This window comes from Corylus avellana, chromosome ca5 (assembly GCF_901000735.1).
Source record: "Corylus avellana chromosome ca5, CavTom2PMs-1.0".
Lineage (NCBI taxonomy): Eukaryota > Viridiplantae > Streptophyta > Magnoliopsida > Fagales > Betulaceae > Corylus > Corylus avellana.
In genome coordinates this window covers 920,698-933,796 of record NC_081545.1, presented here as the reverse complement: position 1 = coordinate 933,796, position 13,099 = coordinate 920,698, and the positions used below count along the sequence as shown (strand labels likewise).

The 13,099-nt window shown below is 35.4% G+C and overlaps 2 protein-coding genes and 1 pseudogene across 2 annotated transcripts in view; 2 read left to right on the top strand and 1 right to left on the bottom strand.

Moving 5' to 3' along the window:
* Positions 1-6,074: 6,074 nt before the first annotated feature.
* On the top strand, positions 6,075-9,422 carry LOC132180611 (pentatricopeptide repeat-containing protein At4g26680, mitochondrial-like). Its single transcript, XM_059593499.1, has 3 exons — positions 6,075-6,171; positions 7,375-7,450; positions 7,680-9,422. Exons 1-3 carry the CDS (start codon positions 6,075-6,077, stop codon positions 9,190-9,192), a joined length of 1,686 nt encoding a protein of 561 aa, XP_059449482.1. The 3' UTR covers positions 9,193-9,422.
* Positions 9,423-9,869: 447 nt separating this feature from the next.
* On the bottom strand, positions 9,870-12,174 carry LOC132180610 (desmethyl-deoxy-podophyllotoxin synthase-like; annotated as a pseudogene).
* An 11-nt stretch (positions 12,175-12,185) lies between these two features.
* The window catches only part of LOC132180609 (serine/threonine-protein kinase ZRK1-like), a 4,966-nt gene continuing 4,052 nt past the window's right edge, over positions 12,186-13,099 (top strand). Inside the window, exons 1-2 of the mRNA XM_059593498.1 lie at positions 12,186-12,432; positions 13,030-13,073. Coding sequence (XP_059449481.1) covers positions 12,186-12,432; positions 13,030-13,073 — 291 coding nt within the window. The remainder of the gene's footprint in view (positions 12,433-13,029; positions 13,074-13,099) is intronic.

Here is a 13,099-nt window from a genome sequence, read left to right as displayed (position 1 = left end):
TAATTAAGACCACAAGTGATTTTGTTCATAAATCCAAAATGTATGCTAATTAACTTGGAGAAAATATTTTCTGAGGGCCAAGTCAAGTACGTTTCACATGCTTTCCTACGCCCAAATAGAAAAACTGATGAAGGGCCCGTTTGGGAATGCGATTTCAATAAGTGCGATTTTAAAAATTGCATTTTTAAAGATTGCATTTTTAAAATCGCTACTTTTTAAAATCGCACAGGCGTTTAGTAAAACATACTAAAAAGTACTTTTTTTTATCAGTTGAGTGTTTGGATAACATTAGCATATAATTGCGGTTTCATGACCAAATTACCAATAATGATGAACAAGACAGAGAGGATGAAGAGAAAAAAAAAAAAAAAGAGAAAAGAAGGGTTTTAATATATTTTAAGTGGGTATTCTTGGTATTTTTTTTATTTCCGTTATAAAAAAGGTAACTATTGCGCCAAATATCTTTTTAATAGAAATCGTGATTTTGTTTTAAATTCGCACTTTTTCAAATAAGCACCCTCTAATCAGCTTATGGAAATCGCAGATTTTTTTGCGATTTTCAAATTTGCGTTTTTAAAATCGCAATCCCAAACACCCTAAAATTACGATTTGGTTTAAAATCGCAGATTATTTTTTTAAAAACGCACTCCCAAACGCACCCGAAAATGATAATTAAAGCACTTTCTATAATGTCTTATTTTCGCATTTCCTAAATGCTTTTGTGAAAGGAGTAATGTTATCTCCACTAATTTATCACATATTTTATCATTGACATAATGTGTTATAAGTAGTTTAATTTTTTTGATTTTTTTGTGTTTGAAATAAAAAACTACTTAAAATACGTTACATTAACCGGTTTAACTAAGGGTGAACAATAACATTAACCAGGTTTTTGGTACTAGAAGCATTACAAGGTCCTGTTTTTTGGGAAGCTAGGAACAATCAATTAAGAACAGAATATTCTTTCACTCTAATAATATGTTCACATTTTATGGAAATAGTGGCTAGTGGAAAATAGCATGCAACCAAACAAATGAATTGTCATTCTATATGAATAATCATTCCAATACAAGGGTTTATATATACTAAGAGTAATGCTAGATACTATAATTTTATCCAACCATCATCCAACAGTGCTGATATGATACTCCTAATTAACCATTTGATTAATCCTTGTTAAATAAAGATAAACCCATTCTATCTCGTACATACAACAATGCTAGAACCATATATATATATATATATATAAAAGCAATAATAATCAGAAGTGTATGTGGCCTTTTGGGCCTACTTAATGGGCTTAATTTAGATGTTTTTAACTCTTTCACATTTACAGTTTTTTGGTTAATAAACTGAGTTTTGTTGTGATTGTTAAGATAATAATAATAATAATAATAATGATAATGATGTTGCTTCAGAAGGTTATGTCGTGGACCACGCGCTTGTAGAAAAAAGAAAAAGGAATTGTAATAGTTCATAAACATAACACGTTGTGGAAAAATTATATATAAAAAGTAAAGCTAAAAGTATACAAGATGAGACTAAAACAAAGTTAGAATTGTTGATAAAGATAACACGTTGTGGAAAAATTATAAAAAGTAAAGTTAAAGGTACAAGATCAGACTAAAACAAAGTTGCAATTGTTCATAAAGATAACGCGTTGTGGAAAAATTATAAAAAGTAAAGTTGAAAAAGTATACAAGATCAGACTAAACAACGTGGAGAACGTTTTCCAAAAATTAGAAAGTGCTTTCATTATTGGATTGCATTGTTTGTTCCAAAACCAACGATAAAAAAGTTATAAGTAGAAATACATAATATTACAAGCTGACTTGGATTGTTGTTAATTATAGGGTACATAGAACTGATTTTATATAGGACAGAAATTTCTTCTAAACCAGTTCGAAAGAAATATCCCCCAACTCATTTAAAATAATGCTAAATATCAATAAACATTAAATTTAGTTTAAGTTAGTAAACTGCTATTAATGGCTTTAATTATTTATAGACACTTGACACTATTTTAAATGGGTTGAAGAATATTTTCTCCATACTAGTTTAGAGGAAATTTCTGTCCTTTTATATATGAGCTCTTTATAAAAATTATTCTCATATTTGAAAAATCAAATAAGGTGAAAATAAAGACTACAACACAAAAAGGGCTCTATCTTATGCTCGTAAGGATAATCATTTGCAGGGATAAGCATTCAAGTCTTTTTTTTTTTTTTTTTTTTTTTTTAAGTGGCATTCAAGTCGTATTAGCACGTAGCAAGTATGTCTTATTATGAGAGAACCAACGCACACCACTAAACTCTCTTTACAATTACTCTCTTTTCTCTTTTAGATTTTTTTTAAAAAAAAAAATTAAGAAATTAAAATACTTTTTATTTACTATTCAAATAAACTCTATAATAGTTTTTCTTATCTTTTCAAATAAATGCTAAAGAAAAAGAGAGAGGAAACAGACAAAAGAAAAAGCCTTTTTTTATATTAAAATAATATTAAGATAAGCAAAAGTATTATCCTACCCTAAATTTAGATAACACTTTTGATTAACTTAGAGTTCCCTAATTAATTTAGAGAACACCACGAGAGTTTGTTGCATGTGGTATTTTAAGAATTTTCCATACATTTAAGGAAGAGAATAAAATTTAGAAAAGCTACTCCTAGTGCTTACGTCAATCTTTTGCAGTACAACGACGAGTTGTCTTCAATATGCCTATACGACTTATGGTTTTTTAAGTATTGAGAGCGCCCAATACATACCAACTAGCAACTACAGTAGTTGGTTCCGTTCGTCTTTCAACTTCTGTTGTATTCTTCTTGAAAAATGATTCCCTGGAAAATATTTTCTAGTGTTTGGGCTGTACGAAAAATCGCGTATATATATATACAGGATTTTCTTATCAGAGCTGAACCTCCATTAATGTCCATCAATCATCCAACTATGTGAATTACTTAATTAAAGACTATGGGCTGATCCAAAAAATGTAACATGGAGTATTGAAGTCACCACAAGAATCTATTTCATAAGCATCTACATTATTAATTAGCGGTGATATTTGACAAATGGTTTATTACAATTATTTGATTAATTATAGGTCTTAGTCTTACTAACCACCAGTTTCTTGAGAAAAATGTTTGATATTATTAACCATTTACAATTTTAAGAGAATATAATATTTGATGGCGCTGTTTGCTATCAATTGTTAGTAAAAACAACAAACTCATACATACACATGCAAACTCACACAAATGGTGAGATATTACATTTAAATTTTTATAAGCTTACAATTCCATCAAGCACCATACAATTATGCTAAAACTTAATTAATTCCTCTAAAACAATTTATTTAACTAAATTTAAATTTATGACTTCCAATTCACCATTCTTGGAGTTTGCTACATCCTTCCAAAAATCTTCACAAACCAATCATATTTCCTTGTAATCAAAATTTGCCCAATAACAACTCCTATTACAAATCCATATCCATACCCTAATGACAACTACTTTCCAACCAAATTCACCCTGAGCTTTGACTCTCTTCAAAGGGACAAGATGAGAATGAAGTGTACTTGTAATCTCCACATTTCTTTGATAAAGGGTTTCCACACAATCCTGGATTACCTCCAAATGAACTATTATGAAATGTGTCAAATTGATTTCCATGTAGTATAGGTCCTGTGAGACAATTATTGGAGACATTAAAGGATGCAAGGAAAAAGAGTTGTGTTAGTTGTTGAGGTATCTCTCCAAGCAAATTGTTTTGGGAAAGGTCCATTGATTCTATATCCGTCAAGTTCCCTAAAGATGATGGGATATGACCAGTGAGAACATTATTGGAAAAATTTAGCAAATAGACTCCCCACAAGTTTTGGAATTTCTCCTCTAAATCTATTGCTTGAGAAATCAATGACCGTGAACGCATCTTGGATTTTCTCGTACTCCAAATCTACACCTTTGTTTGTCATTTTAATTGTGTATTAGACATTTGAAGCCAACCCGTATCTGCCAAAAGATAAATCCATGTATTTCGACTTATTTTCACCAACAACTTTCATGGCATTCCAATGTAGGAAATACTCTGCAGGCAAATTTTCTGAGAAACTATTATGAGAGAGATCAATGATATTCAACTTGGGGAATGTATAATTGGTTTCAGGACTCTTTATTCGACCATGAAATCCATTTGAACGAAGGACAAGAACCTTCAACTGAGAAAGAGTTCCCAACCAGAAGGGAAATGTGTCATTCATCTGATTGTTACCAACATGAAGATATTCTAGCAGTATACAGTTTGCCATGGATCTTGGTAGCTAACCTTGGAATTGGTTCTCACTTAAGTCAATCAAGCTTAAGTTGCTTCCCTTTGCCCATGTATTTGGGATGGTACCATTAAAGTTGTTTCTTCGCAGTTTAAGTACTAACAAATAATTGAAGTTTCCTAAACATAGATGAAGCATACCAGACAAGTTGTTATACGATAAATCAAGTATACAAAGTGAACTCAAATTACAAATCAATGGCGACATTTCTCTTATCAAGTTCCATTGGGCTTGATAAATTTTGATAGATGATTGTGGAATGGGGAGCTGCACGTTCAAGTAAAAAAACTTCTAACTTAGACCATGGGAGAACAATTGGAGATTGTTCAAAGCCTATTGGAGAATTGTCAGAAAGGAATATAGCTGAAAGAGTTTCTATACTTGCATTATACATCCATTTGGGTATTAAGCCTTGTTGTGTTGCAGCTCAAGCCAAATCAATTTGTTTTGGGTACGTAAGAAATCTGGAAACTTCCGTAAGTTGCAAGAACTCAATCCTAGAGTGTGAAACTGTGGAAGAGTATCATTTGAATTGGCCTTGGTCAGCAATGTCAAATTGTTGGATGATAGCATAAGCACACTTAAACTTTTGATCTTAAGAAACATGTCAAACTCTAGCATCCCAACCAATTTATTAAATGAGAGGTCCAAATAAATTAGTTGAGTCAGGTTAGTTAACAAGGAAGAAGGGATGTGACTTGTAAGATTGTTGTTTGACAGATCCAGATCAGTGAGTTGAGTGAGATTACTTAGTGAAGGTGGGATAGATCTAGAGAAATAGCATTTCCAAAAATCTAAAAAATATAAAGAAATTAGCTGTCCAATTGAAGCAGGTAGTTTACCATAAAAACGTATGCCCCTGAGTGTTAAAACCTCAAGAGAACTGTTGGAGTGAAATTCAAGCAAATGACCAATGAGATCTTCATTGTATGCTATGCTAAGAAACTGTAGATTTGCTAGAAAAAAAAATTTCGGTTGGAACTTCTCCATGTAACAAGGAGTATTGTAGATCCAAGGTTGCCAAAGAAGATGAATTTGCCAAGCTTTTAGGCATTTGTCCATAAAAAAATGAATCAGAAAGGTTGAGATAGGTTAACCTCGAAAGATTGCCAACTCCAAATGGGATTAGAGAGTCGTAGAACTCATTATCAGCAAAATTAAGCCTTTGAAGATGAAGAAGGCGGAAGGGGCTGCTGGTAAAGTTGATACCATTGAGACAGCTGCTACTGAGATCAAGGTCGATCACATGACCTGTGTCCTCATTGCACTCAACCCCGTCCCATGAGCAGCAATCATTGCTCCCTTCTTTTAGAGTCCATGATGCAACCTTAGGATATGTAGAAGGATCACCAGAAGCAAACTTGTTTATGGTAAAGCTATCCTTGAATTGTAACAAGGCTGATCTCTCATCTTCAAGGCAAAGTGGCTGCTGAGAAGAGAAAGAGCCTGTGAGTAAAACAAGGAACAACGAGAGAAGAAAAAGGAAGTGCATGAACATGAACTGATAAAAATAGTTATCCATGATCTTTTACTGTGTTTATTGCTCTTTTGGTAAAGAAAGAACTACAAGTGAAGGGCTTTTATAAGCGTTACTTAAGTTTGTACACCCAAGAAGACGACTCATTCAAAACAAGATGTATTTTGAAAAAGTGTGACTCAATTATTGTAATCTATATGAAACAACCATGTAATCTAATCTTATACTACTTGTTGTTTTTCACTTATTGTTGAGAGAATTAATGAAAATCATGTGTAGAAGAGGGAAACACGGTTTGAAGCGAAAGCACCTTGTTACTTCCTATGAAAATATCTTACAAAGAGACAAACGAGCTAATGAGACCCCATGTGAGTTTGTTCATGGATACAAAATGCCTTGTAATTTCGAGAAAATATTGTCTGAGAGCCAAGTCAAGTAAAGCACCTTTCACATAATTTCCTAACCCCCAAATAGACAAACAAGAGAAGAGAGACCGAGAGCCAGTTTGTGTTATCTCGTAAATAAATGATGATTATATGGTAATTATACATAGGTATATATTATTGGGAATATAAGAGGTTGAAATGGAAGACCATCTCTTATTCTTTGTTTGGTGTGCAATCAAACAAATGAAATGAATGGCTATTTCATATGAATAACCATTCAATTCTAGATACTATAGTTTTTTCAAATCATTATCCAAAAATGATGACGTGGCACTTACCATTGAATAAATCAAAAAAAATTTTTTTGACATGTCTACACAAGGGGGAGAGGGATTCGAACTAGTGATCTTTGCTTCATTAGGCGTGGTCCTAACCGATTGAGCTATCTCTTGAGGACAAATTAATTATTGTTAAACAATAATAATAATAAAAAAGTATTTAATAGTTAGTTATGAGTGCCATGTCAACATATTGTTGGCTGAATGTTGTATAAAATTATATAGTATTTAGCATTACTCATATACCAAATATGCCCAAATTTTGTAGTTTTCAACTGAAGTTAGTTTTGTGAAGATCTGTGCTTGAGCCAAAAAAAATGTGTCAACAAAGGCGTCATGACATTTTCACTTTAAAAGGCTAAGCGAGAGAGCCTTGACAACAAATACATTGGATGAGCGTCCTACTACCTTCAAGTAGTACTCTAATTACGGCAACAAAATTAGGACTATGAATAATTCAGTTCGTTCGACAACTTGCTCGGTATTTATTCAATTTAACTTGACTCGAACTCAAACTCAAACTCGATACTGTAAAAATTCACTTATGACCGTAAAATCTCGCAGAATTAGTAGGTGAAACGTACATGACACAACACACGAACAACAACTTGTTGTCACATGTCAAGCTTATACGACTTGTGGCTTGTTAAGTATTGAGAGCACCGAATAAACCAACTCCAGTTGTTTACTCAATCAATAGCGAAAAACGACTATCCTCGACTACGTTCCAATACGACTGGTTAGTTGGTATATATCAACGACAGTCGTCGGTCCCATTCCTTCCTTCCTTCTCCTTTTTCATTCAGTGCAATTTAAAGGCCGTTTCTTTGTGTTTTTTATGCCTCAGTGAAGGTTCAGAGGTCTGAAGCAAAGCGAAGTGAACCCAAAAGCTCCATTTTCTTCGTTCTCTGCGTCCAAAGAAGGTTAGTCCCATTGTTTTCGTCAAGACCCTCTTCCATTTCATTTACATTTCGTTGAATTAGGACGAAATAATTTGAGTTAAAGAATCGCTTTGGTTATACAACAAAGTTGTTCGGCTTGTTCGCGTACCAAAAGGAAAACCCATTTTTATATGTTTTATGAAGAAATTATGAATAACAGTTTTCCACTCAGTCGATTTTCGACTTTGCTGAATTCCTCTGTGAAACCCAGGATCCCTGGGAATTTTGGAGAAAGGAAATGGCAACCAATTCCAATACCCCACCGAACAGTCCCTGAGCCCAGAGCTCAAGACCTTGATTTCATAAACGTTGCACACAGCCACCTAATTCACTCTGATTGGGCTAAGCTCAGTTCGTTATCAACCGGTCTAACACCACTTAGAGTGAAACATGTATTGCTCAAGATTCAGAAGGACCATGTTCTTTCCCTTGAGTTTTTCAACTGGGCTGGGATTCAAAAACCCAGTTGCCATTCCCTCGAAATTCATTCCATAATTCTCCACATTCTCACAAAAAACCGGAAATTCAAATCTGCAGAGTCCATTTTGAGGAACATTATTGTATCTGGTTCCATAGATGTACCCTCCAATCTGTTTGAAGAAATGCTACACTCGTACCGCTTGTGTGATTCTTCGCCTCGTGTTTTTGATTCACTTTTCAAGACTTTTGCGCACATGAAGAAGTTTAGGGATGCCACTGATACTTTTTGTCGAATGAAGGATTATGGATTTTTCCCTACTATTGAGTCGTGTAATGCCTACATGAGCTCTTTGCTTGATTTGCACAGGATGGATATTACTTTGGCATTCTATAGAGAAATGAGGCGTCATAGGATTTCGCCAAATGTTTATACTCTTAATATGGTCATGTGCGCTTACTGTAAATTAGGAAAATTGGAGAAGGCTCTTGAGGCATTTAGGGAGATGGAGAGCATGGGTTTTAGACCGAATACTGTGTCTTATAACACATTGATTGCAGGACATTGCAGTAAGGGTCTGTTGAGCTTTGCAGTAAAGTTTAAAAACTCAATGGAAAGGAGTGGGGTGCACCAGGATGTGGTTACATTTAACACGCTTATCCATGGATTTTGCAAGGAAGGGAAATTACATGAAGCTAATAGAGTTTTCATTGAGATGAAGGTCGCGAATGTTACTCCTAATATTGTGACCTACAATACCTTGATAAATGGGTATAGCCAAGTGGGTAATAGTGAGATGGGCAGCAAGCTTTATGAGGAGATGTTGAGGAATCAAGTTAAGGCTGATATTTTAACGTATAATGCCTTGATATTTGGACTATGCAAGGAGGGTAAGACAAAGAAAGCGGCATATCTGGTTAAGGAACTTGATAAGCATAACTTAGTGCCAAATGCCTCAACGTTTTCTGCCCTTATTTGTGGTCAGTGCATGAGAAAGAACTCCGAGCGTGCCTTTCAAATATATAATAGCATGTTAAGGAGTGGTTGCCATCCAAATGAGCATACTTTCAAAATGTTGGTATCGACTTTCTGCAAAAATGAGGACTTTGATGGAGCAGTCCAAGTCTTGAAGGAAATGTTTGAGAGATCAATGGATCCTGATTCAGGCAGCTTATCTGAGATTTGCAGTGGGCTTTGCCAGTGTGGAAAAATTCAAGAGGCAAAGATGTTATGTAGTGAGATGGAAGCTAGAGGTCTTATGCCAGCAGGCTTTGACAAATCCAAAACCACCAACTTTGGTGCCTAGCATGAGAAGAAAGCATTTGGAGGTAAATGCTAAGGTTGTATGCACCTAAGCTTTCCATGTAACATATAAAGGTTGTGTTGTTGACTTGTTGTAAATTGACCTCTTCTTGCACCTGATCTCACCTTGTAACTTTCAAATCTTAGCTTTTAGTGGGAAATACACTTACTTTGAGAGCAAAACTAAAGCAAGTTGTATAATATTCCATTGTTTTATTTGTACTGAGAAAATAAATTAAGTATAACGATTTCTTACATTAAGGTTTCAAATTTGGTGCTATGCTTCCTAAGATTATTGTGTTCTTTATTTACCTCTTAGGCTTTTACCAAGGAGGAGGTACTAGGACCATTCACTAGGATGAACAGACCACTTTTTTTTTTTTTTTGATGTATATGTATAGAATACTAGAAATGCCTCTAAATTGATGCAAGGTGATGATGATGGTTCTCAAATAATAGATTAGCTCTTGTTTTCATTTGTTTCTATTTAGGCTTAATAGGGACCGCCACCATCCATCTTCCCCATGGTTTCTCATCTTCGCATGGGGAAGATGAGAAACCATGGGGAAGATGGATGGTGGTGGTCCCTATTAAGCCTAAATAGAAATAAATGAAAACAAGAGCTAATCTATTATTTGAGAATAAAAAAGAAGAGAGCAAATGTGAGAAGGAGAACGAGTACTACAAGAGACTTCTTCAGCTCTTGCTCTGTCTCTTTCTCCTCCTTGGGCAAATATTTGCTCTCTTCCTCCATTTCACAATTTCTGAAAATGGAAGTTGTGTTTGTACTCTGAGACCTTTTTTATTTCTTTCTTTGGGTTTATTCAGTTGGGCTCTTCAAGTCAGAAATGGTAAGAGATCTCATGATCGGCTACCTTCATTTCTTTTTTTGCGAGTCCTGCGATCTGATTCAATCTAACGCAAAATCAAGTTAGAGAAACAATGTTGTTTTGACTGTTGTGAACAATTCAAATTCACAAATCACATTGTCCACTGGTACTCCAAGAACAATGAAAACAAGACTCAATTGGAGATTTTGCCGAGGTGAATGATGGTTGTCGGGAACATGCATGTTGATTGCTTCTCAATTAGAGACTTCCTCAAATTTGTAGCTGTGAAAACAAGACCCAATTGGAGACTCCCCCATATATTTATCGCTCCAACATTTCAGACTCTAAAATGGTTAGGCATTTTTATTTATTTATTAAGGTACTTTTCCAGGGAGCAGAATCGGGGAATAGAAGATGGAGTTGTTTGGTGAGAGTGGTAGAAGAGACAAGGCACGACCAGTACTTAAAGCATGTGCTTAACTGCTAACAAATCGGTCCCTTCCTGTTGTACTGCTCAAATGATTGCATGAAAGTCCAACAATTCTCATGCTTGGAGCACAGTGAAATTGTATGTATAAAAGAGTACATGTTTTCTAAAACAATTTCAAGTAGTCTTGTGGGCATGCAGGAAATTAGGAATTTATTTTCAAGGAAAAGGGCCTACATATATATTCATGCAAATCTTCACTGACAGAGGAGTGTAACACCTAAACTGACATTCAAAGTAGCATAAAAGTTTATTAATGTCTACCACACTAAGTCTCAATAAGGAAAGGCAGTAGGAGGGGTGGCAATCAAATACAAATCATTCCTTCTCCTACAGACTGCTCCGAAAGCCTCTGTCATGTCAAGTTCGTCTGGTTTCATTCCATTTGGAGGTTTCCAGTCAAAGTGGTAGAGCAATTGAGCAAGTGTAAACTCAACAGTTGCAACACCGAATGGTAAGCCAGGACACATCCTCCTCCCAGCGCCAAAGTGAATAAATTCAAAGTCTGTTCCTTTAAAATCAACAGAAGAACTCTGGAACCTCTCTGGCTGAAAGCAATCAGCATTGATCCAACATTCTGGGTCTCTCCCTATTGCCCCCAAATTAATGAAGACTTTCGTCTTTGTTGGTATGTCATATTCACTTATTCTACATCTTTTTTTGCATTCTCTTATTAGTAAGGGAACAGGAGGATGTAATCTTAAAGTTTATTTGATCACTGATTTCACATAATCTAACTGTTGGATGTCTGCCTCTTCCAGTGTCCTCTTCCCTATCAGGACCTGTCACACTGCAGCTTGTGCCTTCTCCAGTACTCTTGGGTTTTGTATCAGCTCAGACATTGCCCATTCTAAGGTAGTTGCTGAACTCTCACCTGCTCCAATGTAGATATCCTGAAAAAAGATTAAATTAACATTGAGCTATATATATCAACATCATCTAGTTAGTATGTCAATATTAAGACTGTAAATCATACCATACTGATTCCTTTAATGTGTTCGGGTGTTATATCCAGTTTGAGCTCACTCGACTCCTGAACTTTTAGAAGCGCATGAATAAGATCTTCCTTACCTGCTAGGTAGTCTTTGGTAGTCCCATTGGTCATCATCTCCATCTTGTGATCATCGATTATTTCCTGTAGAATTTTGTCAATCCTTAGGTACACTCTCTTCAATGCAGGCTTTAACCCACTGATGAAACCAAGAAATCGAAGTGAAGGGAACAAATCAGCAACATTAAAGCCAGAACAAATCGTCATCATTTCCTTAACCAGTGATATGTATTCATTTTGACTTTTGCACTTTTCTCCGAATGCTGCCCTCGAAATCGAAGCATTTGTCAGGGACAATAACTTCTCGCTGAGATTAATGGGAAGTCCCTGAGACGAGGAAATGGATTCGATAAGATTCCATACCTCTTTTTCTCTTATTGATCTAAATAAGTGGTTGCAGTGCGCACCCAGGAGTTCCTGGGTACAAATCCTTCTTATTTGCCTGTAGTAATCGCTAAAGGGACAGGCAAAAAGACCTGAATGAGCAAATGGGAAGACTTCAGCAGCAAGAACGTCGGGCCTTTGTGCAAAAGAAAGATCATGTGTCTTCATCACCTCACTAGCTGCTTTTGGCGATGAAGTGATTACAAAGGAAACCTCACCCAACTTTAGGTGCATAACAGGTCCATATGTCTTGGCTAAATCTCTCAAGGAATGATTTGGTACTGAACCTGAGCCAATCAACTGAAGCAAGTTTCCTAGAAGAGGAAGCTTCCTCGGGCCCTGGTGGTAACTTCAGGATTGGACCTCGGGCTTTATATCTCTTCCAACATATCACCATTAAAAGAAGGAGAAAGAGGCAAGGAAAGAGAGGAGGAGAAGAGGGCCATGGGATCATTGTGGACCTTGGAGAAGCTTGTACAATAAGGCTCAGGGGTTTGTATGCAAACTTCGGGTTTCCTTAAAATTTATAATGCTAGAGATGAGATTTCTTAGCTTAATTAATATCACAAGCAGACAAACAGGTAGTAACAGATAATATCATCATTGCATAAGTGATTAGCATCAGATACCCTGATAATTAATTCCCTTTTTCTTTCGAAAAAATATCACAAACAGTTAGCATCAGATAATGTCATGCATGGCATATATGATTAGCATCAGACACTCTGATTCCTTTTGTTGAAATAACAGCAATCAAATAAGTCAATTTTCTTGGTGCCGTCGCTGAGTTTTGTGAACTACTGATGTTTTATAGGCTACATGATACAAATGACAAGCATTTGAATGTGATGGTGATATCTTACCTCATAACATGCACAAAGTCGTATATATATATATATACACACACAAAACAAAAACAAAAACAAAAACAAAAAAAGATGTTTAATGCTGTTTTACTTTATTAATTACCACAAAATTGTTCTGTTCGTTTACGATCTCGATGGAGAGAGGTTCAGGCTCTCTAAAGAATCCTGTCACTTTCCTGCCCCTATCTATTCTATGAAATTAATTAATTGTTTCTGTTAGTAGATTATTTGGGTACGGATGGAGAAGTTGAGCAACTTGATAGACAGGTAATTGGGTGCAACAGAGCTCTCTT

What these genes read in the sequence shown, in the direction of transcription:
- LOC132180611 (XM_059593499.1), top strand. Translation starts at nt 6,075, where the DNA reads ATGTGTAGAAGAGGGAAACACGGTTTGAAGCGAAAGCACCTTGTTACT. An exon ending in ACGAGCTAATGAGACCCCAT is followed by an intron (nt 6,172 to 7,374) that starts GTGAGTTTGTTC and finishes TTTATGCCTCAG; the next exon opens with TGAAGGTTCAGAGGTCTGAA. An exon ending in GTTCTCTGCGTCCAAAGAAG is followed by an intron (nt 7,451 to 7,679) that starts GTTAGTCCCATT and finishes TGTGAAACCCAG; the next exon opens with GATCCCTGGGAATTTTGGAG.